This window comes from Podarcis melisellensis (assembly GCF_964234715.1).
Source record: "Podarcis melisellensis genome assembly, chromosome: 8".
In the NCBI taxonomy this organism is placed as follows: domain Eukaryota; kingdom Metazoa; phylum Chordata; class Lepidosauria; order Squamata; family Lacertidae; genus Podarcis; species Podarcis melisellensis.
Genome location: NC_138540.1, coordinates 28305923 through 28331618, shown reverse-complemented (window position 1 = coordinate 28331618; position 25696 = coordinate 28305923). Strand labels below are relative to the sequence as shown.

Here is a 25696-nt window from a genome sequence, read left to right as displayed (position 1 = left end):
GAATCCTGTCCTGAGCCAAACCCAGCCCCTTAGGGTCACTTGAATCACAGCCTCTCTGTGTCAGTCTTTTCTATCACCGGCAACTTCACGAGGCAGATCGATAAATTGGCACTTGTTTCCTGGGGTGACCTAAGGTTCTGATGAACCCACCGGTTTTCTCCTTGGGCCTTAAATCATGGAGTAGTAGCAGGCGATGGTTAGTGCGGGTTCAGATTGACTCTAGACTCCTCATTCCTTGCAATGACAAACATCATGTCAAAAGTGTTTCTGTAAATGTGCCTCTTCCCATCCTCCGAACAGCAGAAGGTTGGTGGGACCCAGGAGAAGAACCAGCCAGCCATTCCCTTGGGTTTCCTTTTTTAAATGATTTATTAAAACACAAAAATTAAAAAAAAAACAAAAAGCAGGGGGGAAAACCCTTTGAGACACTCACAGAATTCAAAGGGGGTGGGGAGACACAGTTTGTGGCATTATAAACTTGCCAGAAAGGCCACCCAAGGGTGGGGAGAGCACTGCTTTGATGTCCCACTTGCTGGTATCACAGAAATAAAAACACAGGAGCAATATGGCAAAGTAGCTTGGAACACTTTTCTCATTACCCCACAACCCGTGTTAGGAAATCTAACTGGTCTCACCTGCATTTATGCTCCCAGCTTAAGAGCCAGACTTTCTACTCAGATAGGGGAGGAGGGGGGAAGAGGGGTCCTTATACAAGAGTTGAGACACCCTTGGCAAAGCCAGGGGGAAATGGTCACGGCAGGCAGGTGGTGGGGACTTGAGGTGGGTGGAGCCAGCAAAAGAAACTCAGGGGAAGATCCCAGCAGACTCTAAAGCTCACTGGTTTTCAGACTGCAAAACCGATCACCTTACTATATGGGTATCCTGCTCAGAGCAATGGAATGCTGGCTTGTTGTCAATGCTACACATGAGCAACCTAGAGGCAGGCCTCTCTCTATCCATTTGCCTGTATTTCTAAGACCCAAGTTAATTAATGGTACAGAGCAAAAAAAACACACTTCTAGCCACTGTTTGGCAAGCAGGCAGAGTCAATGCTAAAACTAGTAAATCTGATGACCAGGAAGAGTGGAAATGGGGTGCTTTCCATTCTGGCCAACCCCAACATTAGAGGGTCTCCAGATCTTGTAGGACTCCCAACTTCCAGCAGTCAGCAAGCATATCAGAAGTCCAGCAATGGCCAACCCCTCACCTGTGAATGGTTTGCTAAGGCTGACACGGGGCTTCCAGATGTCAGAGTTCAGAAAGATCTAGGAGTCTAATAAGGCATCCTGAGCTGCTCACAGGAAATCATTCTGGGCTTCTCCACATTCTGCCTTTCTCTCCTGGCATTGCACTTGTGTGTACCATGAGGAACTAAACTCCCACCCTCACTTAATCGAATGGAGCTGGAGAAGCTTTGTTGTCAGGGAATAGCTTCGGTTCATCTGTTAAAACAATTGCCCAATAACTGAGTGTTGTGCTCATGCGCTGAAAAGGATGAGTGTGCAACCTTCTCTGAAAAGCACATTGGGGAAATATATAGAAGGAAAGCATCTGAAAAGGGGGGACATTCAAAGTAGCAGAGACTTGAGGCACACATCCCAGGATCATACACCCAAAATGTATACGAAGGTGTTTCTTGTTGGGGAAATACTGTTTTTTGTCATGGGCACAGATCAGGACTCCTCAAAGGCAGAGTCCTCCTTCAGTGGCAGCCCCAAGGAGGAGATGGAACCATTCCCTGGTCCTCACCATATGGAGCCACAGGCACAAAACCCCTAACACCTTGGTCCGCAGACTCCTCAAAGGGTCAGGATTGCCCTGAGAAGGTATCTCCACTGCTTGAAGCCCTGGGGCCTTAGAAGAAGCCAGCAGATGCAAAGAAAGGCACTGCCCCTTTAAATGGCCAGATGCAACTTTCAAGGGGCATGGGGGGGCCTTTACTTAAAGGAATACTAAGCCCTGGTTATAAAGGTTGCTCCAAGACATTGCTAAGACCTGTGGCCTATGTGAGCTGCAGGATTGCTGACCATGGTCTTCAAACCCGCAGGTTGACCACTCTCCATGGTGCTGAACTTGCCTTGCCTTCCTGTTTGCCTGGAACCCTGGGGCAACTGATCTCTTCTTCACTTCGGCCATTACCTATCCAGGGCAGAGGGCATTCTCCGTAGATCAGGGCACATTTTGGGGATTTAGACAACAGGGACATGGGGACACTGGCACATTCTGTATGAGCTAGTGGAGGCTTGGTAAAAAGGAAGGCATCCAGGCCCTTTGAACAGATTGCTCAAGCATATACAGGTGGAAAGGGACCAAGCCCAGATTACACTCTGGAAGAGCTATATACAGCTGTCTTCATTTTGTGGGAAAGACCAGAGTGGCCATGGCAAGGAGTGGACAGACAAAATCAAATCAACAATTCTGGATTGATGTTTTCATATCTGGGCACTTGTAGATTCACTTTGGGATGTGTCCCCCTTGTCTCCTCACCCTGGTTTTTGCTCAGGGGCACTGAGGACTTTCTACTGTGTGGTGGTTCACATCCCAATGCACATTAATGCATCTCCTTTTAAGTTTGATCAAGGTACACCCAGGCCTGGTTCACACATGCACATTCATCACTGGATAGCAGACCAGCTCATGATGCCTTCATTGCATTGCTTGGGAATAAGCATTCACAAACCCCAAAGACGGAACTTTTGTACCACCACAACTCTTTTTGGTGCAGTCAAATTTACCTGCCGGTCACTAAGCAGAGGGAAATCAAGCAACAGATGCACACATGTGAGATGGGCCTTGAAGAGGACATGCTTGGTGCTTTCATATCCCTCATTACTGGGACCAATTAAAAACTACATTGCTTGACCCTTGCAAAGCCTTCAATCCCTTACACCGTGACCATTAGCCAAACAACATTAAACACTTTGAAGTCCCACTGATTTCAATGGGACAGAGAGTTAACTGAACGATTAACTCCTGCAGAAAGCGACAGGAGTCTTTGGCTGGACTGAGACCTTGGTGTCCATATTTTCTTTTTGAACCTCAGTTGGCTTTTTCGTTCAAATGCGGGTTGCATCCTCAGTCTTGAACACATATCTGGATTGAGCACAACCACAGTTCAGAGCCTCCTCTACACACACAGTAGCAGCAGCATTCAGTCTACCCAACCTGGCCTGTTCAACGTCTGAGCTCAGAGAGTGAGCTTGTACCTTTTCCAAGCACAGGCCAAACAGGCATTAGCAAGATTCTCCACTTGAGTCATGGCTGCCACACATCTCTGGGTGGGGGGGGGGAGGAATAGCACATTGGCACCTGCTCCCAGTCTCTCAATCAGCTGCGTATGAAAGGGGGACAGCATCCAGGCGAAAAACTGAAGAACCCATTTGTAATCCAGCCAACAAACCTTTCAAGTCCTCGATAAGAAAGTGCGAAAGAAAAACCCAAGATACAAGGAAGTGAAAATCTTGCTGTCTCAAGGAAGTTTGTGAAATGGCCCAAGGGACATTGAAGAACACTTTGAGATGTGAACACAGCAAGCCCAGAGCCACCAAGACTGGCCTTCAATCTTCGATGCAGATGACATCGCAATGCTGTCCCTTGCAGTCTAAGGTTGCACCATCTTTCAGGGGCTCGGGGACCTTTATATCCAGGTGGCTCAAGGGCGGTCCATTGGGTGTTGCTGAAAGGACAAAAATGGAGGGATTATGTTCCTTGGATTGAGTTCAGCCTGGATGGCTCAGTTGGTTAGAGTGTGGTCCTCATAACAGGTTTGATCCCTGTATGGGACAGATGGATTGCAGGGGGTTGGGCTGAGACGATCCTCAGGGTCCCTTCCAACTCTATGATTCTATGAGGTACTTCCATCACGAGCCAGGGCCAGTTTGTGAATTAAACACGTGGCCTGACCAATGCCATTTTTAAAAGCAGAGAAGCCACTATGGACCACAAGATTTCAGAGGTCAAAACCTGTTAAGGAGATGCCTTATCTCTGTCTAGAGCCCCACATGGAATGCATTTGCAGCAGTCAAATCCCAAAGATGCAAAAAGGCATGCTTGGAGCTACATTTGGGATTGCAACTTTTTCATGTGGTGAGTGGTGGCATTGCCTTGTGCTCCCCAAATCACCTGAATGGCAGCTACAACAGGCACACCACAAGGAACTTTGACCTTTCTGCATGGGCAGTCAGCTTCCCAATGAACATGCAAGCACTTTCAACAAGCCTTTAAGGCTGGCTCAATGGAGGGTCCAGTGCAAAGATGGTCAACCTGGCATTCAAGGGCACAACAGTTCCCTTGAGGTACTCTGCTGCCACCCAGGGAGCTTCTGGAAGCCCCCTCCCCACTCACACCCACCTCGGTCAGGAAAGTAGATAGAGCTGAAGCAGAAAGTTGGGGAAGAAGCTCTTTCCCACTTCCTCTTTTAGGTCTATGTGCATTTCGAAGCTCCAATTAATTCAGATTCAACCTGGATCCCTTGGACAAATGAAGTGTGCTTCTGAATGCTAGTTACTGGAAACCACATGAGGGGAGAGGGCTTTTGTGATCAGATCCTGCTTGCTGGTTTCCTTTTGGGGCATCTGCCTGGTCACTATGAGAACAGGATGCTAGACTAGATGGACCTGATCCAGCGGGGTCTTCTTACGTTCTTGTGAAACAAGTGAGGACCCGGAAGGTTGCTTCTCCAAACTCTTCACTGGAAGTCTGGACCTAAAGATAGAAGCAACTCCTGTGCTGTCATCAATGAGAGTCCGCTTAAGAGGCAGGCAGTAGCTGCCATGTGGAGGCTGTGTGGGGAAACTGGGTTTCTGCACAATCCTGAAGACTCTCAGCAGCAGCAAACTTGGCTGAGGGTGACATTCCTTTTATATTCCAGGCAGCACTTGCTTCCCCCTTAGGAAGAACCTTTTTCTGGCCAGTTTCCTGGTTCCACAGAGTGGTTCTTGTGATAAACAACAGAAATGGGCCCAATGGTGGATGGACCATCTGCCAATTCCTTTCCTTAAAATTTGAAAAAGGGTAATTATTCATAGACTTTTAGGACTGAAGAGTTGGAAGGTACCCCAAAGGTCATCTAGTCCAACCCCCTGCCATGCACCCAGGGCCAACAACATCTGTTGAGTTCTTAAGAAGCATTGGGGGGGCACCTACAGAATACATCACAATTTAAGGTTGAATTATAGCACCAAAAACTTCTGAGTGCTAGCCATGGAATAAGAGGAAAGGTCCTCTTGTGGATCAGGAATTGAGCAGGGAGTAAGAATAAATGGACAGTGAAAATATTGAACAAAAATGGGTTGTATTAGGATAAATGGCTTGCCAAAAATGTGTATATTAATAAATACTGCAGAAAATGTGTATATTAGGTAAAATGCATGAGGACTTTTTAAGACTGGAAACAATTAGAAACAGAAATAATCCGAAATCGACAGATTCATTGGTCCTTGCTCTTGAGTATTTTCACAACAAATATACACCGGCAACACAGCATACTTAACTGTCACAGCTCCCCAAATAAAGAAACTCAGGAATTGTGGTTTGCTAAGGATGCTGACAATTCCCCATTTGAGATCCACTGTTTGTTAAATAACTTCATCTTCCTGAGGAGAAGCAAAAGCTCTTTGATTAGTCTGATGTGCAGATTCTCTTTCTTGGCCAAAGCTACCTCACCAGGTTGTCATGAGGATTAAGATGAGTAGCCCCGAGTAAACCACCATTTTGGGCCCCAGGATTCAAACCTAATCCATTTAATTTTTTCACCCCCAAAATGGCATTTCTCTATGAAGATTCTCAGAAGAAAGCCAGCTCCTCTAGTGATCTATTCATTTTAGAGAGAGCAGAATGTAGTGTGGTTAAAGTGTCAGAATAGCACTTGGGATGCCCTGGGTTCAAATCGCCACTCAGCCACCTGAGCTTAACCTACCTGCAGGGCTGCTTGTGAGGATAAGTGGGGGGGGGAGTATATGGTTAAGCCCCCCTCTCAGGTTCATTGCAAGAGATGAGTTTAATAGAGAAATAAGAAGGGATATGAACTTAATAGAAAGAAATAAGACTAGAGAAAGAAAACATTTTAAAAGCTACTGAGGCTTTAAAGGGCAAGGCTGTTAAAATAGGGTGATGATTAAAAGTTGGGGCAACTCTCGGTAAATGCCATTTTGCAGTGCAGGTGTCAGGATCCAGAGAGCTCTTGGGAGAGACAGGTCCAGTGGGCTGGAAGAGGTGAGGTCTGAGACTCAGGATATCTGGGCAAGTGACCTCTGAGCTTCAATCCATGCAAAGAATGGAAGGGAGCAAGTTTGGGGGGCGGGCAGTTCCGCAAGAGGGAAAAGAGGGGGGTGCTTAAGAGTTCCGAAGAAGAGAGAATTTCAGCAGGCACATCAGCTATTCCTGCATGCTCTCCCTGCTGAAATCTCCCCCCCCCCAAACTCTTAAAGGAGAAGCACTGACCTATTTTGCATTTGCCCACCCAGGTGCTGTTGCTGATTAGGGTCCCTAAGGTTGGATCTCCCACCCCACCTCATTTTAACATAATTTTAATTAATACCAAAAAAGAGTGCTGCACTGATTAATCAGGTAGAGGGGGAGTTAGAACCTATTGGCCGGTGGAAGATGGCTATAGTTAATTGGGCAAAATGTTTTTTAAATGATTATTTTTATTGCATTGTGATTTTATTTTTGTACTTACCAGAAAAAGTACATGTTGAGCACATGCTTTCTTTAAAAAAAATCCTTTGAACAGAGGAATGCCCTTTGTTTCAGGTGCCTTTTGACTCCCTACAAATTCAACTGGCTAAGCAAAATTCATGGATTGTTGTGCTGTAGAACCTTTTGCATGATTTCTCCGAAGACTTGCTGTGTTAACCGGGGATTGCACCATAGAAAGCACCCTTAGAATTAGAGCGTAAAGCTCAGGGGATCAAATCAACGAAAGTTTTGTCCGTCAGGTGACAACGCGAACCCCAAAGGTTGCAAGTTTGCCACCTGCAGGAAGACTAATCCGGTCACAGCAGTACCAGCCACCCCCACCCTGCCCAAAGACAGAATGACAGAACACAGTTTATCAGAGAGTAATAAGTGTGGCCTTACCTCTCGTAGCAATGAGAACTGCAGAGGAAACTCTCGCAAACGGCTAAATATCTATTGATAAGAGAGAAAACAGCTGGCTTGCCCAATGCCCTTTTGTTTTTTGACTCATGGCCCCCACTTTAAAATTTGTACTCTTAAGAGGAGAGAGAGAGAGATAAAAGAGAGGGGGAAGCTGCAAGGAACCTCAACTCACCCGTCACGTAAGGTCCCAGGGGCATCTGGCTGTAGTTGACAATCCCACCTGGTCCTGGACCACGGAAGTTTGGGCCAAAGTTGTTGCTGTAGATCTGCGAGGAGCCAAAAGAGGCCTGGAGAGGGTGGAGATGGGGAAGAGCATTTATTTGAAAACACAAACCAACCCCAAAGGCTCTGGGTGGATAACATTTAGAAACAAAGAAACCATCAATATTACAATGATTATTTTTTTAACTGCTAGCGATCGATGCTGTGTACAAAATAACTTTAGCAAAAGAACAACCCTCTGCCCCATGGAATTTATAATCTCAATTTCAAATGGGGTGAGGTGCAAGTAATTGAAGAGGAGAAATAGGCTTGAATTTTGAACTGCTACGGGGTCAGCTGAATTGCAATTGCATCCCTAACAGATATATGGTTTGGAATAATAATAATAATAATATAATATAATAATAATAATAATAATAATAATAATAATAATAATAATAATAATAATTTATTTATTTATTTATTTATACCCCACCCCACTCAAAAAAATTTCCAAATATTCCCCAGCCACTCAAAATATTCCAAAATTCCAACAAAATATTAAAATACAATAATGCATCAAACATTAAAAGCTTCCCTAAACAGGGCTGCCTTCAGATGTCTTCTAAAGGTTTGGTAGTTGTTGTTCTCTTTGACATCTGGAATGCAGTTGCATCCCAAACAGATAAATGGTTTGTCTCATTTCTTTACCACTGCACACAGAGCATCTGGCCACACAAAAAATTGGTGTGCTAATGCACCAATGCCTTTTAACGCTGCCTCTAACCTGCTGGATGCTGGGGTCGCTCCCCCGGTTTGTCAGCCGGCTCAGGATGCTTCTCTCGGACATCTGGAGGCGAGCGGCCACAGGTGGGATGCGGGAAAGCATGGAGGGCAACCGAGTCACATCAGCTTTCATGTCGCTCAGCAGCTCTTCCAGCTGGTTTAGGACTGCAAGACAGTTGGGCACCTGTGAGCCCCAGAAACCTGTACCCAAGCCATCTGGCAACAGTGCAGATTTTTCCTTCTGTGTAACTTAGGCTGCCATTTCTTATATTTTATTTCAGTACATGCCATCATAGGAAATCCATTAGCTGTGGGTGCATTTGACAGGGCACAGTGCAGCCCATGAAAACTTATCCCATGATAAAATTGTTAGTGTTTTTTTTAATGCAACAGCATTTATAAAAAAATAAAATAAATCAAATTGTTTATTGTTTCCTGATCTAGACAGAAAAGTGAGCCTGGTGGGCTGATTATGGGATCAGATTCTGAGAGAGAATTGTAACCAATGGGGTGCCCAAAAAGCTATGAAATGAAAGTCCATGGCACCTAATTGTAAAGTTGGAAGGTAACCCCCCCCCCAATCTAGTCCAACCCCCTGCAATGCAGGAATTATAGCTCAAGAATCCCTGAAAGACGGCCATCCAACCTCTGTTGAAAAACCTCCAATGAAGGGGAGTCCACCACCTTCTGAGGAGCTGCATTCCACTGTTGAGCAGCTTTTGCCGTCAGAAAGTTCTTCCTAATGTCTAATCGGAATCTCCTTTCTTACAATTTGAGTCCATTGGTTCAGGTCCTGCGCTCTGGGGCAGGAGGAAACAAGCTTGCTCCATCTTCTGTGGGACAGCCCTTCCTATATTTGAAGATGGATTCATATCCCCTTTTCTGGGCTAAACATCCCCAACTCCCAATCCCCGTGAGGCCTGTTTTCCATCTTGGCCACCCTCTCTGCAGAGAGAGATGAGTCATACACCTTTTGGGGGTGTTCTTGCTGTGCAAACTCTCCCCACCTCCCCACACCCACAACACGCACAGAGTTATATTTACTGATTGCAGACATTTAAATTCCAGTTGTTGTTGTTGTTGCTGTTGTTGCTGCTGTTGTTGTTGTTGATCCGAGTAGTTCATTTTGTCAGTGCTCCCACAGTACAGCTGATAATGTGAGTTCAGGTTCCCTTAGAACCTGAAAAAGCTCTTTCCTCTCTTAGCCACTGTGGAGGTGACACTCTGCCTGTGCTGAGGCAAACCTCGCACCATGCATGCAACAGTGTGCCAAGGAGCATTGCGCCCACGCACCCTGACCTTTTGCCTTCTTGGCTAGCAAACAGGGTTTTCCCCTGACCATCTGTCCTCTCACAGATTTGGTTACTAAACATAATGCTTGGCTGCAGCATGACCGGGGATGCAGATGTAATCAAGTATCAGGGAAAACATTGCTAACACGTGTATTTGCTAATGCTGGAAATGTGCTTAGTTGGAAATATGTCATGTTCAGAGTGGTTTCACTACTGTTTCCAATTGTTGACTTCTGCTAATAAAAGGAGCCTCTACAGAACTACGGGACTACGGAACTCTACGGGACGCGGGTGGCGCTGTGGGTTAAACCACAGAGCCTAGGGCTTGCTGATCAGAAGGTCAGCGGTTCGAATCCCCACGACGGGGTAAGCTCCCGTTGCTCGGTCCCTGCTCCTGCTGACCTAGCAGTTTGAAAGCACAAGTGCAAGTAAATAAATAGGTACCACTCTGGCGGAAAGGTAAACGGTGTTTCTGTGCGCTGCTCTGGTTCGCCAGAAGCGGCTTAATCATGCTGGCCACGTGACCCGGAAGCTGTACACTGGCTCCCTCGGCCAATAAAGTGAGATGAGCGCCGCAACCCCAGAGTCGGGCACGACTGGACCTAATGGTCAGGGGTCCCTTTACCTTTTTACTACAGAACTAGCCGGCAGCCTGCTTGGAGCATGCTTGCCACTGTGCTTCTGCACAGCTCACCTGCCTTCAACCTCCTGTTGTCCTCGTTATTCCTATAGCCACCACTCTCCCAACTGGCATGGGAGAAGCAGACAAGGTGGAGGGAGTTAAGGGAAAAGCGGTCCCTTTTCAGGGAAAACCCACCTTTATGAAGGACGGCATTGGCGGGCTTGTTCCCCGCAAGGGACTCTTTGGAGAGGTGCTGGTGGCTCTCAGCAAGGCACTCCACTTCAGCCAAGCGGGCGTTCAAGGCCATGGCCGGGTGATTGGGGTCCTGGGTCATGTTGAGGTACGCTGCCCGGCGGAGCTGCTCCTCAATCACCAGCGCCTGCTCCAGCAACTGCAAAGAGGATACGGGGAGCAGTGCCGTTAACCTTGCAGAATCCTCCAAGATGCAGAGGTGGCCTCATACACAGATAGCAGCAGCCGAGGAGCAGCAGAATGGGCGAAACGTGGACCAGGAGAACATAAGCAGAGCCTGCTGGATCAGGCCAATGGCCCGTCTAGTCCAGCATCCTGTTCTCACAGTGGCCAAGCAGGTTCCCTAATGGAAAACTCACAAGCAGGAGCCCAAAGAGTGCTCTTGTTTACTGCAACTGGCATTGAGAAGCACTGCTGCTTCTGTGGAGGCAGAGCATAGCCATCATGCCTAGTGGCCACTGATAGTCTTATCCTTTCAATATCCCATTACACAGGGGGATGTGGATGAGGGGGCACATCAAGACAGCCTGCAGAGATTTAAAACACCCATTTAAATTGTCTCTGTTTGCACCAGGAGTGAGGACATCTGGGGACCCTTCAGGCTATGTTACATCCTCAATTGAATCATTCTTGGAGTTGGGAGTCCAGCAATATTTGCAGGGCTGCATATGCTCCCCACTCCTAATTTACATCAGTCCACCCTGAAAGGTACACTGCCTCTGTCCATGGAAGCTTGTTTTTGCTATTGCGGCTGAGACCTGGTGATAGGTTTTATCCTCTGCAAACATGGCTGCTCTCGAACGGGTATTTCTGGAAACCCACCTTGAACCGCCGTGCCAGGAACTTGTTCTTCATCTCCAAGTAGTTACCCTTGTGGATCTCTGACTTGAAGGGCTCGTTGAGGATTACATAATGTGGGTCGTTCTGGATGTCTTGCCAGCGGGCGTAGCCGTGACTTAGGAAGCAGAAGGGAGAGGCGTTAAGGGAACAACAGAACCATCTGGCATCTGAAACATCTCCATTCATTCACTCATTCATTCATTCCTGCCTTTTTCCCTGACAGAGACTCTTACAGGTGGCTTACAGATAAAATAGAAATGGGGGGGGGGGGATAATTTAAAAAACAATCAAACATTAATAGAATATACAACTACAGATAATAACAATAAAAACATCACAGTACCATCCCTTTCCTTAAAAGTAGTCAGTTCCCCATTTCCACTTCAGCTTGGGCAATTTTCATATTATCCCAGAGAATCTTCATGCACATTTCTCCTAACGGAATGTGTTTTTTGCATGTTCACTGATATTTCATTTTATTTATTTCAAATAAATTGATTGTAAAAAACACCACCCAAAAAAAAACCCCATGTCAGGGCAGTTTACCAAAAAGATAAAGCAATAAAATAACCACTAAAAAAAATTAACAACAATAATTTATTTATTTTTGAAAAATAACAATAGACTAGTGAAAACAGATTAAAACTTGCATCACCTACAAGGCAGACTTGCCTAAAACCAAAATGAAGAATAGAGTGAAGGCATCTGCCGGATCTCAATAGGCAGGGAGTTCCAAAGTGTGGGTGCCACCACACTAAAGGATCGAGTTCTTACAAATATGGAATGGGTATTATGTGGCACCTGTAACAGGGCCAGATCTGCTGAGAAAAAAACTGTGGTTCTGCGTGAACTTGCCCCTGTTATATGCTTTCTTTGGATGCATTTGTTTTCATCACAAAATCCAGTAATAATAAGGAAATGTATGCTGCCCATCTGGCTCAGTTCCTAGTGCCATCTCCCGGTAGGGCTGCGTAGGACCCTTCCCGTCAGAGTAGACAACATTGAGCCAGATGGACCAATGGTCTGACTCAGATTGGGCAGCTGCCTAGGTTATTATATCTCTGTGTATGCAGCTTGGCCGAATAAGCATGTGAACTGCCCTTTGGATTTCACACTTCTCCCTGTTTTGAGCCCTCAGCTCAAGAAACATACCAAAATGCACATTTTGGAAATGTGCACACAAGATAAAATAGGGAGCTGAATATGAATCTGCGTGCATTTTTAAAACAAAACATAATAATAAGCCCACATTAATGCAGAAACAGGGTTGGACCAACTTATATGTGCAAAATTGACATGGGCCAGGAACAGGGAAGGGCCGTAGCTCAGTGGGCTAGAGCATCTGCCTCGCATGCAGAAGGTTCCAGGTTCGATTCCCGACAGCGCCTCCAAGTAGGGCTAGGAGTGACCTCTGCCTGAAACCCTGGAGAGCCACTGCTGCCAGTCAGTGTAGGCAATACTGAGCAAGATGGAGAAATGGTCTGACTCGGCAGGAGGCAGCTGAAGGAAACCACCGCCACATCCAGCCCTGACTTCCCATAACCACGCCAAGGATACGTGACGATTCCTGCCAGGAGCCAGTAATCATGCCTCCGGTGCCAGATGTCGTAAATCTTCCCCGAGGAGACAGCTGCCCTCTCCTCGTTCTGCCACAGCGTGTGCAGTTCTGTAAAGTGAGAGCGGAGAAATGCTGCGTTTCAGGCGCCACACCAGCTGCGAACTGGAATGTCAAGAGGAGGCTTAATAATGCTTGACATTTCCACAGCCCTTGTGGGTAAGAAGCCTTGCACAAACTCTCGAAGGGAGACTGCTGTTATTAGCTCCACAGGGAGCCCAGTGACGGCAGGCTGCCCAGGAGTCCAGGCAACCAAGCCAAGAAATTCTTGCGGTTCCCCCATTGCATGGGGGTTGGGCTAGATGGGCCTTAAGGGTCCCTTCCCTACATTTCTATGCGGGTTGCCAGGGCTCTGCCTTACCTCTGATCCTGTGTTATGCCTCTCTGTGAATTCATCTTCGTCATTACTATTATTATTACCAATAGTATATTATTAATATTAATATTGAACAGTTAATTATATAGCGCCATCAATGTACACGGCTCTGTACGCAATTGAAGTAAGAAATTCTACCCCACAAAGCGTACAGTCTAAGACAACAAACCCTAAACAGTAAAAATCAGTAGTGCACAATTCCCAATGCATAGCAGAATTGTGTACACTTAGAGGACGTTGCCTGTCGCATCTCTGCATAACTCACTGCTCTGTCCTTTCCTCCTCCTCCCAGTTAGAGGGCAAGCAATTCTGCCATGTCTCTGCATCAGTCACTCCCTGTGCAGGGCACGGCAGAATTATCTGCCCTCAGAGGAGGTTGCCTGCTGTGTCTCTGCCCAGCTTGCTGCCCTAGCTTTGCATCCCTCCTCTCAGCCTCTGCTTGGGGAAGGTAATGCATCATATGCGACTGGATCAGAATTGCCCTCTCCTTCTGAGGAGAGCGCTGCTCGCTGTGTCTCTGTAAAAGTCACTGCTCTGAGCTTCCCAACCTCCAACCAAAAATATGGAGCTGAGATGGTAATAATGAAGCATGCCTCCAATGAAGGAACAGAGCTTGAGCCACCAGGATCTCACAGGGGGAGGCTGGCTTTCCAGGAGGTTGGGGCCTGCTCGCATGTACCTGTGAAGCCCCCATCAGCGATGTTGAACATGAATCGGATCCCACTCTTGTCATCCTTCTTCCCATCCTCCTCCTCCTCCTTTTCTCCATTCTGCTGAGCCTCTGACAGCTCCTTTTCTTCTGCCTTGGCATCATCTGCTTAGCAAAACACAGGGGCACCCCATCACAAGAACACAAACATAAGAACATACTAAGGACCTGATGGGTCATGCCAATGGCCCATCCTGTCCAGCACCCCATTCTCACAGTGACAACCGGGGGAATTCATTTTTATAAATGCTGTATTAGGTTAAGGTCCGGTTAATTACAATAACTTTTTTTGTGTTCTGTTTTGTTTTCTACATGGGTACTCTTCTTCTTCTTCTTCTTCTTCTTCTTCTTCTTCTTCTTCTTCTTCTTCTTCTTCCTCTTCCTCTTCCTCTTTCTCTGTCTTACTCTGCACACTTGTCGTTATGTATGTTTTATTTTTCAATAAAGAAAAGCATAAAAAGAGGGTGAATTGGAGGGGGATTGCTTAACAATGCAGACCAAATGAAATCTTTAGGAAGACCAGAGTCATGCAGGGGTTCTATATAACGATGGCTAGTTGCTGCTAAATTAATAATATCCCGAGTAAAGTGGATGGAATCCATCAAGTCTGCCTGTCCTAACGCTGGCTCTATGAAGGGTAATCCCTCATTGCTAATCAAAAGTGACTCGTTAATCGCTGGGGGCGGAGAACAGTAGCCAACCAGATGCCCATGAATGGAAACCACAAGGAGCTGAGCACAAGAGCCCCCTCCTTCCCCACACTGTGGTTTCCAGCAACTGAGATTCAGAAACATCCTCTGACACTGGAGGCACAGCATAGCCATGATGGCTGGTTCCCATTGATTGCCTTATTCTCCCCGATGAATTTGACCAGCCCTCTTCAAAAGCCATCCAAGCTGGCAGCCTTCAAGTGTGTGATGGAGCAGGTTCTCCAGAGCAGGGGTGCCAAGTTGAATAAAACATTGTAGGGGCCCAGGTGAGTCCCACCTCACATAATTGATCACATGACACAGTGCACACACACACACACCATTTGAATGGGTATGCCCAACAACTTTGTGGGAGCCCGTCTCCCTCAAATATTTTATAGTGGGGACTGAAGCCCTCACGGCCCCTAAAAGTTGCCTCCTATGCTCCAGAGTGAGCTTGGCACTCAAGCCATGCCCAGCTGGAAGAAGATGCCCTGACTTTTATCCTGGCAAACCTCATCTAGGGGCCCCAAGTGCAGCAGGAACCTCTGCCTGCCCACATTGCAGTTGTAACAGAGGGGTATTTAAGAAACCTTTCAGAACACTTGCGCAGGACAGAAAGCAAATCGATCCTGAAAAATCAAGGATTTATTGGTCCAGTATATCTGAAGGAGCGTCTCAACCCCCATCGTTCTACCCGGACACTGAGGTCCAGCTCCGAGGGCCTTCTGGCGGTTCCCTCGCTGCTAGAAGCCAAATCACAGGGAACCAGGCAGAGGGCCTTCTCGGTAGTGGCACCCGCCCTGTGGAACGCCCTCCCACCAGATGTCAAAGAGAACAACAACTACCAGACTTTTAGAAAGCATCTGAAGGCAGCCCTGTTTAGGGAAGCTTTTAATGTTTGATGCATTACTGTATTTTAATATTTTGTTGGAAGCCACCCAGAGTGCCTGGGGAAGCCCAGGCAGATGCATGGGGTATAAATAATATGTTGCTGTTGTTGTTGTTGATTTTGGAGGAAATTGAGCAAGTTCCTGGCCCTCAAGAAGCTGGTGGGGAGGAGCCCAAGCAAGGTCTGCAGTAGCGGCCAAAGGGACAGCCACAGGACACAGCCCTTTTGACCCTTGATATGAGAAACAAAGGAAAAGTTACATTTGCATATGACTGTGCGTGCTGAGCTGGGTAAAAGCTGAAGAGTGGGCTTCTTACCTGACTTGGGTTCTTTACTGCTTCCTTTACAAGGGCTGGCGTTTGATTCCGACTTTGCGGCTGGCTTTTCATTCTCCTGGGAGGCCTCATCTGCAGGAGCTGGGCAGGGTGGGGGGTAGGCAGGGAGGAGGGGAACGAAGCAAACCTCACATCAGCCAACAAGGAGATGAATGCAGCTTTGCATCAGGAATGGGCCCCTGGGGCAGTGGGGATAATATGGCCCTCTTTGGGGCCTTACTGTCTCGTCCCAAATATAATAATAGCCTCATCTTCCGCTTTTAAAACCATGCAAGTTGTTGGCCATCACTGCCTCCAGTGGAAGTGAGTTCCATAGATTAGCTATGTGCTGTTCGGTTATATAATATAGCCCCTCATCCTATGGATGTGCACACTATGATGCGAGGCAGCTTTATTTACCCTACTTTTTATTGCACCCTATTATGCACATTTAGATAATTCTACGTGCTTTCTTTCTTAGTGCTGGTCATTGACAATAAAGATTTGCTTTGAACCCATGTTCCTCACCCTGGCTCACTACTCCAGGTACAAAATGACATCAAGCGAACTAGAGCAGGGTCCGGTTTGATGGGTCGTTCTGAGGTACCGGTCGACCCCCAAAACCCATTGCTCTTGCACTGTCACCTCCCCACGGCATCTCATCAGCCCCACACCTTTTGCTGGCTGCTCAGGGACAGGCTCTGCCTTCTCGCCCTCTTCAATGCTCTCTTCGCCTGGTTTTGCTTGTCCCACCACAATTTCATCCTTCTCGTCCTTCTCCGTTTTCTCTCTGTTCACCGGCACCTTAACATAAAGTAGAGTTTCCATCACCCCAAGCTCTTTCCAGTATGAATTTGTCTGATACTGATGGGGGCTGCTGGAAGGTAGACTGCGGTCTGTGGGTCAGTGCCCTATTCGCCCTGGTGGATCAGCCCCACTGCTCTTTCTACCCTTCTTTTTTCTTCTTTGTTATTATTAGTAGGATTTTCTTGATGCCAACCCATATATTTCCCCAGTTTATTCTGGGTTATCCCTTTCTGCGTGAAATTCAATATTATTATTATTTTAACTAACCTGCTGCCAACAACCCATCTGCAACATCTCAACATCCCACTTGCAACACTTAAGTCCCCATCTGTGCCCCAAGGATGCCCCTCCTAGCTCAGGGGATGTGCCCTTACCTGGCTCTCCCGTGGCTTTTTTGCCCTCTGCTCCAATGGATCTTTTTCCTGGGGGATCCCTGGCTGTGGGTCCGCTTTGTCTGAAACAAGAGACAAGGCCCGCAAATGAAATGCCGGCAGCTTGTCAAAATCCTGCACACAAATCCGCTTTCTGGGCTCTTGCATGGAAATTATTAAGGCTGGTGGTTCTGTTTCTACAGCTATTAGCCATCATTGTATCAGGAGTGGCCCTCCAGGCTGTGCTGGACTTCATCTCCCATCAGCCCCTGCAAGTATGGCCAATGGCCAAGGGTGATAGGCATTGTAGCAGGGCTGCCATATGCCTGGATTTTCCCGGACATTACCGGGATTCCAAAGGTGAAATTGACACCCTGGCTCCTAGGCAAGTCAATTGAAAAATCACTCAACAACTTTGGGGTTTGTCTTAAAAAAACAACCTGAAAGAAAAGTTCAACAACTTTCGGGTTGTACTGGTTTTTACTGTAGTCCAGTAGCATCTGGAGGATCAAAGTTTCTCCACCCCCCCCCCCCCAATTTGCAGTACAGTGGAAGCTCGGGTTAAGTACTTAATTCGTTCCGGAGGTCCGTTCTTAACCTGAAACCGTTCTTAACCGGAAGCACCACTTTAGCGAATGGGGCCTCCTGCTGCTGCCGCACCACTGGAGCACGATTTCTGTTCTCATCCTGAAGCAAAGTTCTTAACCCAAGGTACTATTTCTGGGTTAGCAGATTCTGTAACCTGAAGCGTATGTAACCCAAGGTACCACTGTATATCAATCCAGCAGCTACCTGATGTTGAGTCTAGCCCAGTCTTTTCTACACATGGGTTGGCAGTGGCTTTCCAGGGTTCCAGGTGGGGATGTTTCAGCCATACCTGGTTGTAACGTGGGCCCCACCTGCCCATGAGCTGGGCTGGCTGGGACAGGCGTGTTTGGGTCCGAAGAGAGAACCTCCCCTCCCTTTTTGCTCTCCAGGCCTTCCGGGATGAGGTCAGGAGTGCTGTATTTCCCATTGACAGGTTCGAACTCTTGAACCTGGATCAAGGAATGGGCAGGGTTGGGAGAGAGAAGGTGCAAGGAACATAGGGTTAGACCCCCCCCCCCCCACAGAGAGAGAATCCATTTATTTCTTAAAGTTTAAAGAACACCATTTCTTACAGGGTGTAAGAAGCAGCTTCAGAAACAAAAGGTTGTGAATAAAATGAAATGATATTCAGGTTAATGACATCATCACCCAGACAATGATATTTAGGTTAGGGTTGCCATATTTCAAAATGTGAAAATCTGGACAGTGAGGTTGTTGAACTTTCTTTCTTTTTTGGGGGGGGGGCAAAGTTGTTGACATATCCTGGACGTATGGCAGCCCTAATTTAGGTTGATGATGTCATCATACAGGCAGTGATATTCAGGTTAATGATGCCATTATCCAGGCAGTGATATTCAAGTTAATGGCGTCATCATGCAAACAATTATATTCAGGTTAATGATGTCATCATCAGAGCTATGATGACTCAGAACTCAAACACAAAAATGAAGGTCATTTCACACTAACTCCCCCCCAAAAAACAACAACCCTAAAACAGGAAAGAGCGAAACACCTTGCTGTTTAAATAGAAGGTGAAAACCATTCCTGCAGTGCTACATCAGTTAACTTAATCTCACTTTTTGCAACCTGGTGCCCTACAGACATTTGGGGCCACAATTCCCATCAGCTATGAGAGCAACATTGGGTAACATGTAGAAGTCAACTTGGACCCAACTAAAGCCATATAAACAGTCTTACAATGACTTTTCCATCAACTCACTGAGTTCTCGGGAGCAAGCCTAGCAGGAAATAATTCAAGGAAAGAGTTGACCCACCTTCTTCCTTACTAGCGACATCACGCCAATTCGGGTCAGCACATGCTGCCGAGACAACCCCTCGCGGGGGACGCCGTCAGCGAAGGTCTCCGCCCCGTCTGCCCCGGGTTCACACAAGTGCCTCATGAACAGGGAGACGTAGGCCCTGGGGAGGAAACAAACAGGAGGGAGGGAGACGCCAGGGCAAATGGCTTCCATTGTCTTAAGTCAAAATAGATGCAACTGCCCCAACCCTTAAATTAGACATCTTGAGCTAAGCAGGGATAGATCTCTGTGTGGAAAGACTCAGCTTAGAACCAGTAATCAAACCAACACCCCGTGTCTTCTACCCAGAGTTCCAGGTGTTGGATCCTGGAATCCTAGCAAAAGCATAAAGCAGATCCCACAAGTCTGCTTTGGTCTAGAAAAGGCTGGAATCAAGCAAAGCGCATGGGAAATCCACTCCACAGAAGTCCATCCATTCTCTGCCATGGCTCCCGGTGACTACTCCAAAACAGGTCTCAAGGGCAGGAAGAGAGAAGGGTCGTGGGGCACCCCCAGTGCCAGGCGTGGAGAGTCCTCCCCTCCCTTTGGCAACTTCACAGATAAGAATTAACGAGCAGTTGATAGATTTATAGTCCTTTTATTACATGTTGCAAGCACAAGCTCTCTGCAAGGAGGGCAGATGCCTAGTCTAATCAACTTTCCGGTTTCCGCAGCATTTTGGGCGCCAATGGGAAGTTCCTCCCTCCCTCTGGCTTCTTTGCTCTCTGATACATTCAGACCTCTGAGTCCGAGGGGAGGGGGAATCCTCCACGCTCTCAAGTGACGTGTCAACTAGCTGCCCCCTCCCTTCTGGTTCTGTCGTCATTATCTCATAACTGGGTAACTCCCCACTAAGCTGTTCAGCTTCTGCCTCTCTCTCTTCTCTGTGATTCTTCCCCCGCTAGCTCTGCATCGGAGAGAGGCTGGTCTGCCATAGAATGCACTCCCTAGTCCTTGTCTTCAGACCATTCCCTGACACCCAGTACCTGAACTCCTTCTCGCTTTTCCCCCGGAGGTCCCGCACCAGCCAGTGGGAGTTGAAGGCGTCCTGAGGGGGCATCCCCCAGCGCATGATGGCGTTCAAGAAGGCTTTCCGCTGGCGGGCGTTGAAGCCCAAAACCTGCAAAGAGAGTCAGGGAAGGGTGGAGAAGAAGGAGAATATGGTGAAAGATGGCATTCTCAGATGCCTAGGACAAAGAGGCAAAGCAGCATGGGATTGTAGGACCGGAAAAGGAACCCCAGGGGTCATCTAGCACACACACACCCAAAATGCAGAAATCACAGCTACAGAATCCCTGGCAGATGGACATCTAAAGTCTGGAAATCTCCCATGAAAGAGGGTCCATCACCTCTCTGGAGAGTCCGCTCCACTAGCCAACAGCTCTGTCCATGAACAGCGTTGTCCAAGACGTACCTCAATGTTCCCACCGACTCTCGCCAATAACGGTGGGAGGGGCTTGTCCCTGTCACTCTTCAGCTGCCTTCGGGACTGCCGCCGGCCACCTAGAGAGCGTCAGAGAGATCCTGTGTCAATAAGCTGAGATCCTAGGAGGAAGCTGCAGCCTCGAAAATGCCCTCTGGAGGGAGGCGGTGCTCTAGACATTCTAGGGCACTTTAAAAAATAATAATGCATGGTTCTATGCTAAGCTAAGCGACGTGGACTGGGATCCACTGAGGACCAAAAAATGAAGACTTGAATGCTGCATACACCACACCAGAGCACCCCTGCATTCAGAAGGCATCGCTGCAAGGACTCGGTCCAGAATATAGGGCAGGGCTTCTGGGTTAGGCTTTGTTCGCTGACTCTCAGAGTGTCTTCAGCTGTGAGCCAGGAGGGCTGAGAGGCTACAGTGATGTTTTATTGGGTAGGGTGTTAAACTGGACCTGGGAGAGCATTTGGCCACGATGAAGCTCGCTGGGTGATCTTGGGTTGAACTACCTCACAGGGTTGTTGAGGAGGATAAATGAGGACTAAAATCTTAGAGAGGCCAGGGTTGAAATTCCCACTCAGCCAAGAATGAAGCTCACTTTCTTTGTTTTTTAGGATGGTGTTTTCTATATAAAGATGAGAGAGAAAGGGACTTTAAACAGTGTGTGCAAGATAGGTAGAGATCCTTCAGTAATGATCTAGGAGAGACAATGTCAGCAAAGCCTTTCTTGCACAGAACTGCCAAAACAGAAGGAACTTTCTCCTCCTTTCCACGGGGTCAGACCAGGTCAGCCTTTCCCCAAAGTTGGTGCCTCCAGATCTTTTGGACCACAAATCCCACCAGCCCCAGGCAGAACAGCTGCTCCTTCTGGGACTGATGGGAGTTGTAGTCTGAAATGACCTTGCCGGCTGAGGCTGATGGGAACTGTGGTCCCAAATGGCTGTGATGGCTGGGGATGATGAGAGTTGTAGTCCAAAACATCTGGAGGCCATCAGCTAAGGGAAGGGTGGTCTAAACCAGTGGTTCCCAAAGTGGGTGGTACCACCTGCAGGGGGGGGAGTTCCTGGGGGGGGCACTAAGAGGCAAGGGGGTGGCAGGGAGGTGCTGGAGGTGCAAGTGACTATCAGAATAGCGTTGCTAGATCAAGTTCAGCAACTTTGTAGCAATAGTATTAATGAAATAATACAGAACATCCACCCAGCATCCATGCTGTAAGCGAGAGAAATTACCAGAGACAACAGCAAGCATAAATCTTGTCCAATTGGATTTTGAATAGACGTGCAATGAATTGTGACTGTTTTGAATTTTACCGTGTTCATCTCTTCCATGCTGGGTCGTGCAAACTGCTGTTCGGAATCATGCTTTTTATAGGGGGCAATGGGGATGGGTTTATGCAACAAAGGGGACGGTGGACCAAAAAAAGACGTTTGGGAGCCACTGGTCTGAGATTGGGGGGGGCAGGGGGAGAGACATGACAAGGAAGATTGCAGGCTAGACTTTAAAGATGAGCTCCAGGTCTGCAGGGTCAACCAGGGGTAACTGCGCAAAGGAATTAGGATCCCCCTTTTCCTTTGCACCCCATTCTGCCTTGCTCCAACACCCACAGTGGATTCTGAGGATGCTGAGCAAATGTCTGCTGTCCATCCACTTTGCTCCCACTTCTGCCGGGATCAGCCTCAAAGGGCCCAAGAGCAGTTGCTGGAACATGCCTGGCTGATGTCAGCCCAGACGAGGAAAGGGATGGGGTGCCGTCGAAGTAACAAAGGTCTGACTCACTCTGACCTTCGGGCCGCTCCTCAAAGTCTTCGTCCTCATCTTCAGAGCCGATGGAGTACTCAGACTGATTGTCGGACAGTTCGTCCTGCCACTCTGCTGGCAGAGGAGAGGGAGGGGTCTCAAGAGGGAGAAGCAATGGGTCCGATGCTAAGAGGCTCAAGGCTGGGCGCAGCAGCAGGCTAAAGTGGCAGAGTCCTCAAGGGACTGCGAGGACTCTGCCGCTTTGAGCCGCAAGCGCGAACTCACATTCGTGAACATTTGAAGCATCATAATAATCATCTCCTCGCAACGTATATTTAAACAACAACAACACAAGAGGCAAAGGTTAAGCCTGCCAAGGTCAAGATTCGGTTGTTGACATTTAAAAGGTACTTAAACAATTTTTGGGGGGGATACCTAGCAGGTCACCTCCCCAAACACAGTCCAAGCTGAACTTCCAAGAAGACCCTGCTGCTCACTGCAATGATCAGCAGATTGTCACTTGGTGACAACGTGGCAGTGGGCCGTTCTAGTGGGCAGCAAACACCTTCGGGAATGCCCACCCCCTCAAGTAATTTGTTAGGCAGATGAAAAACATACATGTTTACCCATGGATTTCTACTTTCCTGGACTTTTTGTTCTTGATTTCATTTGTTCTCTGCACATGCCAGCTTTATTTATGGCTTGCAGCTGCATATTCTTCTTTGATTTTTACACTTGCTTTTAGGAAAAGTGGTTGAATACTGTTGTGGTTTTTTAATTGTTTACTCAGAAATAGCTTTATATTACATTAAAGCATTTTTGCAAATAAATCAATGCACCCATAAATAGGGGTCAGCTAATTCTCTTGACTGATGGTTGCAAACGTTCCATATGTACGTTTAACATTTAATATGTTTTTTTGGTGCACCGGGTAAGTCGATGGTCACTCAGGGGCTTTTCCAAGGGGCCAGTTTGGGTATACGCGACATCCCAGAATGTAAGGCTTGTGCAAGATGCAATTGTACTGCGTTGGGATTTGCCGTTGGGCTTCAGCTGGAGGGATCTCACAGGTTAGGCACCCCTCTTTGTAGATCAAAAGCATCATTCTTTGCTGATTTCAGCTTTGCTTTTATTCTGATTCTCTTTTAAATTTAGTTCTGATTTTACATCCAAGTTATACCCTATGCAGTTTTTCCCCCTTTTCAAAATGTACCCAGCACAGAGAACATTGGGTTGTTTGGCAGCATTAAAAATATCTGGAACTTATTAAATTGGGGTAGTCAACACGGTGACCTCCAAATGCTTTGGACTTCAAAACTTGCATTGTCCCTGGATACTGGCCATGCCAACTGCGGCTGAGGGGAGTTGTTGTAGTCAGAATATCTGGAGGGCACCAGGTTGGTCACCCTTACATTAAAAATGTGAGCAGCAAGGAAACTCTCAAAAGGACAGGTGAAAGCTTCTCCCATCCTTTCCCCTGAATGCTCACTTAGAAATAGAATCAGAGAATTGTAGAATAGGAAGGGAACCAAGGAGACATCTAGTCCAACAGCTAAACCACACAGAAGAAAACCGGTCAGGATCATAGCCCCGTGGAGAGAATGCACAGAGAATCACTGTGTGAGCAAAATACATCTTCCTTCGGGGGGCAGCTGCACATGTCGAGTTTAAACATGTGTAGGCTCTTTCTCACGAGTAGCTGAACCCATTTACAGGTATCTTACACCCACGTACAGTGTAACGTGGGGACACCCCGGGAAAGATTGTCCGGGAATAACTAGTTTTCAAGTTACTGGATAGGATGAGTGCATATGTTTGAGAGAAGTTCCTGGACTACAGTTGCCATCGTCCATTTCTAGCCACTGGCCATGGGCTGATGGGTGATGGAGTCCAACAGCAGTCAGAGGTCTGCAGGTTTGCCACCCCTGGACCACAACAGCCTCACCTTGGTCCTCCTGCGAGGCGTCGTTGTAGTTGACCTGCTTCCGGACTCTCTTCCCTTTCCCGAGGTTACGGGCCAGATCCTCCTGCTGCTGTTCATAGTGGTGCCTCAGGAGCTTCTCCCAGTAGTCGGGGTCCACGTTCTCCTCCTGCTTGATGATCTCACGCTCAACCTCCTCCTGCAAGCGGAAGAGGGGAGAAGGGAACAGCTCTCAAACCACAGCTTTGAGAGATGGAAGTAACCATTCCCAAAAGGAGACACTTGCATGGGGCATGTTGGCAGGGCTGTAGTCAAAGAAAGAAAGAAAGAAAGAAAGAAAGAAAGAAAGAAAGAAAGAAAGAAAGAAAGAAAGAAGCTTCCAAACTGGATTACTGCAATGCACTCTACGTGGGGCTGCCTTTGAAGACAACTTGGAAACTTCAGGTGCTCCAAAATGCAGCAGCCAGATTACTACTGGCCGGGGTTCCATTTAGATCACATATAACCTGCTTTAAAACAGCCACACTGGTTGCTGGTTCATTTCCCAGCCCAATGCAAGAGGCTCACATTGATGTTTAAAGCCCTAAATAACTGAAGACCAAATATCCTGAAAGACCACCTCCTTCCCTACACACCCTCACTGGTGCTGTGATGGGTAGAGGGGGCCTCTTGTAAGCTCCTCTTCAGGGGTGGGTGGACCACAAGAGGGCCTCCTCTGTGGTGGCCCCTTAGCTGTGGAAATGCCTCCCCACAGAGGTGTGTCTGGCACCTTCATTGCACAGCTTCCAGCCAATGCTGAATTTGCACCTCTTTACCCACCTTTTCATGGCGGCAAGTTGTTCTTAATTGTTTTTCACATTGTGTTTTCATGCTGTAAGTAGGACCTGATAGCGAAGGGTGGACAATAAATGAACTAGCTGCTCCAACACTTAAGTTATGAGGCAACCTTTGCTGCCCGGATGTGACTTTACCGCTAAATCGCGCAGAGGTATTTCACAGGAAGCGATTCATGAACACAGTGAAATACACAAATGAGTAAATACTTAAGGGCTAGAAATATGGGTTTGGCTTGGGCTTTGAAGATATTCAAGATGGCGGAATCACAAACCACCACCAATCTCTGCCCGATGGAGTGTTCTTCGGTGCCCCGATGAACAGATTCCAATGGCAGGTGGGTATTACTTTCCTTAAGCGTTCAGTAAGATTTGTTTATATGTTTTATTTGTACCATTTTAGAAAGTTGTGTGTGTGTGTGTGTGTGTAGATTTTAGTGTGCCATGCACAATGTTGCTTTGTGTGTTTTTAAAAAACGCAACAGCATGAAATAAGCAAACTTATTGAAAAGGAAGGTAAACCATGACTCTGAACGCATTACCACACCATCCTCTTCTCTCACAACATACTGGGCCACTTTAAAAGAGCTGAGATACTCGTTCATGTTCTGCAGCTCCGTGTCGTCAGTGGCATCTTGGTTGCGGTCCAGGAGCTTTGAGATGGCCGCGTCGTCGTAATGGATCACGCTGCTGTCCTCGACGTCTTTATTGTCACCTGGGAGGGAGAACATACGTGTGTGAGGAGAGCCTACTGGATCAGGCCCATGACCCACCTTGTCCAGCAGGAAGTCCACAAGCAACAGTGCTCTCCCCTCCTGCGGCTTCCAGAGACTGGCAAACAGAAGCATTACTGCTTCTGACCATGGAGACAGAGCTTAGCCGTTGAAGCTGGTAGCCATTAACAACCTTCCCGTTGTCCAGTGAATTTCTCCAAGGCTCTTTTCAAGCCATCTAGGTTGGTGGCCATTAGTGCCTCCTGCAGGAAGGAGTTCCCATGATCAGAGGACTGTGGCAAACTCTAT

General features: G+C 47.4%; 1 protein-coding gene across 4 annotated transcripts in view; it reads right to left on the bottom strand.

Annotated features, from left to right (window-relative positions):
* Window positions 1-347: 347 nt before the first annotated feature.
* The window catches only part of CHD5 (chromodomain helicase DNA binding protein 5), a 62036-nt gene continuing 36687 nt past the window's right edge, over window positions 348-25696 (bottom strand). For 2 of the 4 annotated variants that reach the window (XM_081923388.1, XM_081923389.1), the window contains exons 26-43: window positions 25217-25389; window positions 23866-24040; window positions 21960-22052; window positions 20168-20256; window positions 19740-19873; window positions 18730-18874; window positions 17745-17904; window positions 16871-16950; window positions 16364-16493; window positions 15693-15791; window positions 13765-13899; window positions 12652-12760; window positions 11077-11209; window positions 10198-10393; window positions 8090-8253; window positions 7274-7388; window positions 7081-7131; window positions 348-3676 (exon numbers count right to left, since the gene is read on the bottom strand). In XM_081923388.1, the coding sequence (XP_081779514.1) occupies window positions 7124-7131; window positions 7274-7388; window positions 8090-8253; window positions 10198-10393; window positions 11077-11209; window positions 12652-12760; window positions 13765-13899; window positions 15693-15791; window positions 16364-16493; window positions 16871-16950; window positions 17745-17904; window positions 18730-18874; window positions 19740-19873; window positions 20168-20256; window positions 21960-22052; window positions 23866-24040; window positions 25217-25389 (2138 nt within the window). In that variant the 3' untranslated portion in view covers window positions 348-3676; window positions 7081-7123. The remainder of the gene's footprint in view (window positions 3677-7080; window positions 7132-7273; window positions 7389-8089; window positions 8254-10197; window positions 10394-11076; window positions 11210-12651; window positions 12761-13764; window positions 13900-15692; window positions 15792-16363; window positions 16494-16870; window positions 16951-17744; window positions 17905-18729; window positions 18875-19739; window positions 19874-20167; window positions 20257-21959; window positions 22053-23865; window positions 24041-25216; window positions 25390-25696) is intronic. The other 2 variants (XM_081923390.1, XM_081923391.1) reach the window with 2 other exon arrangements.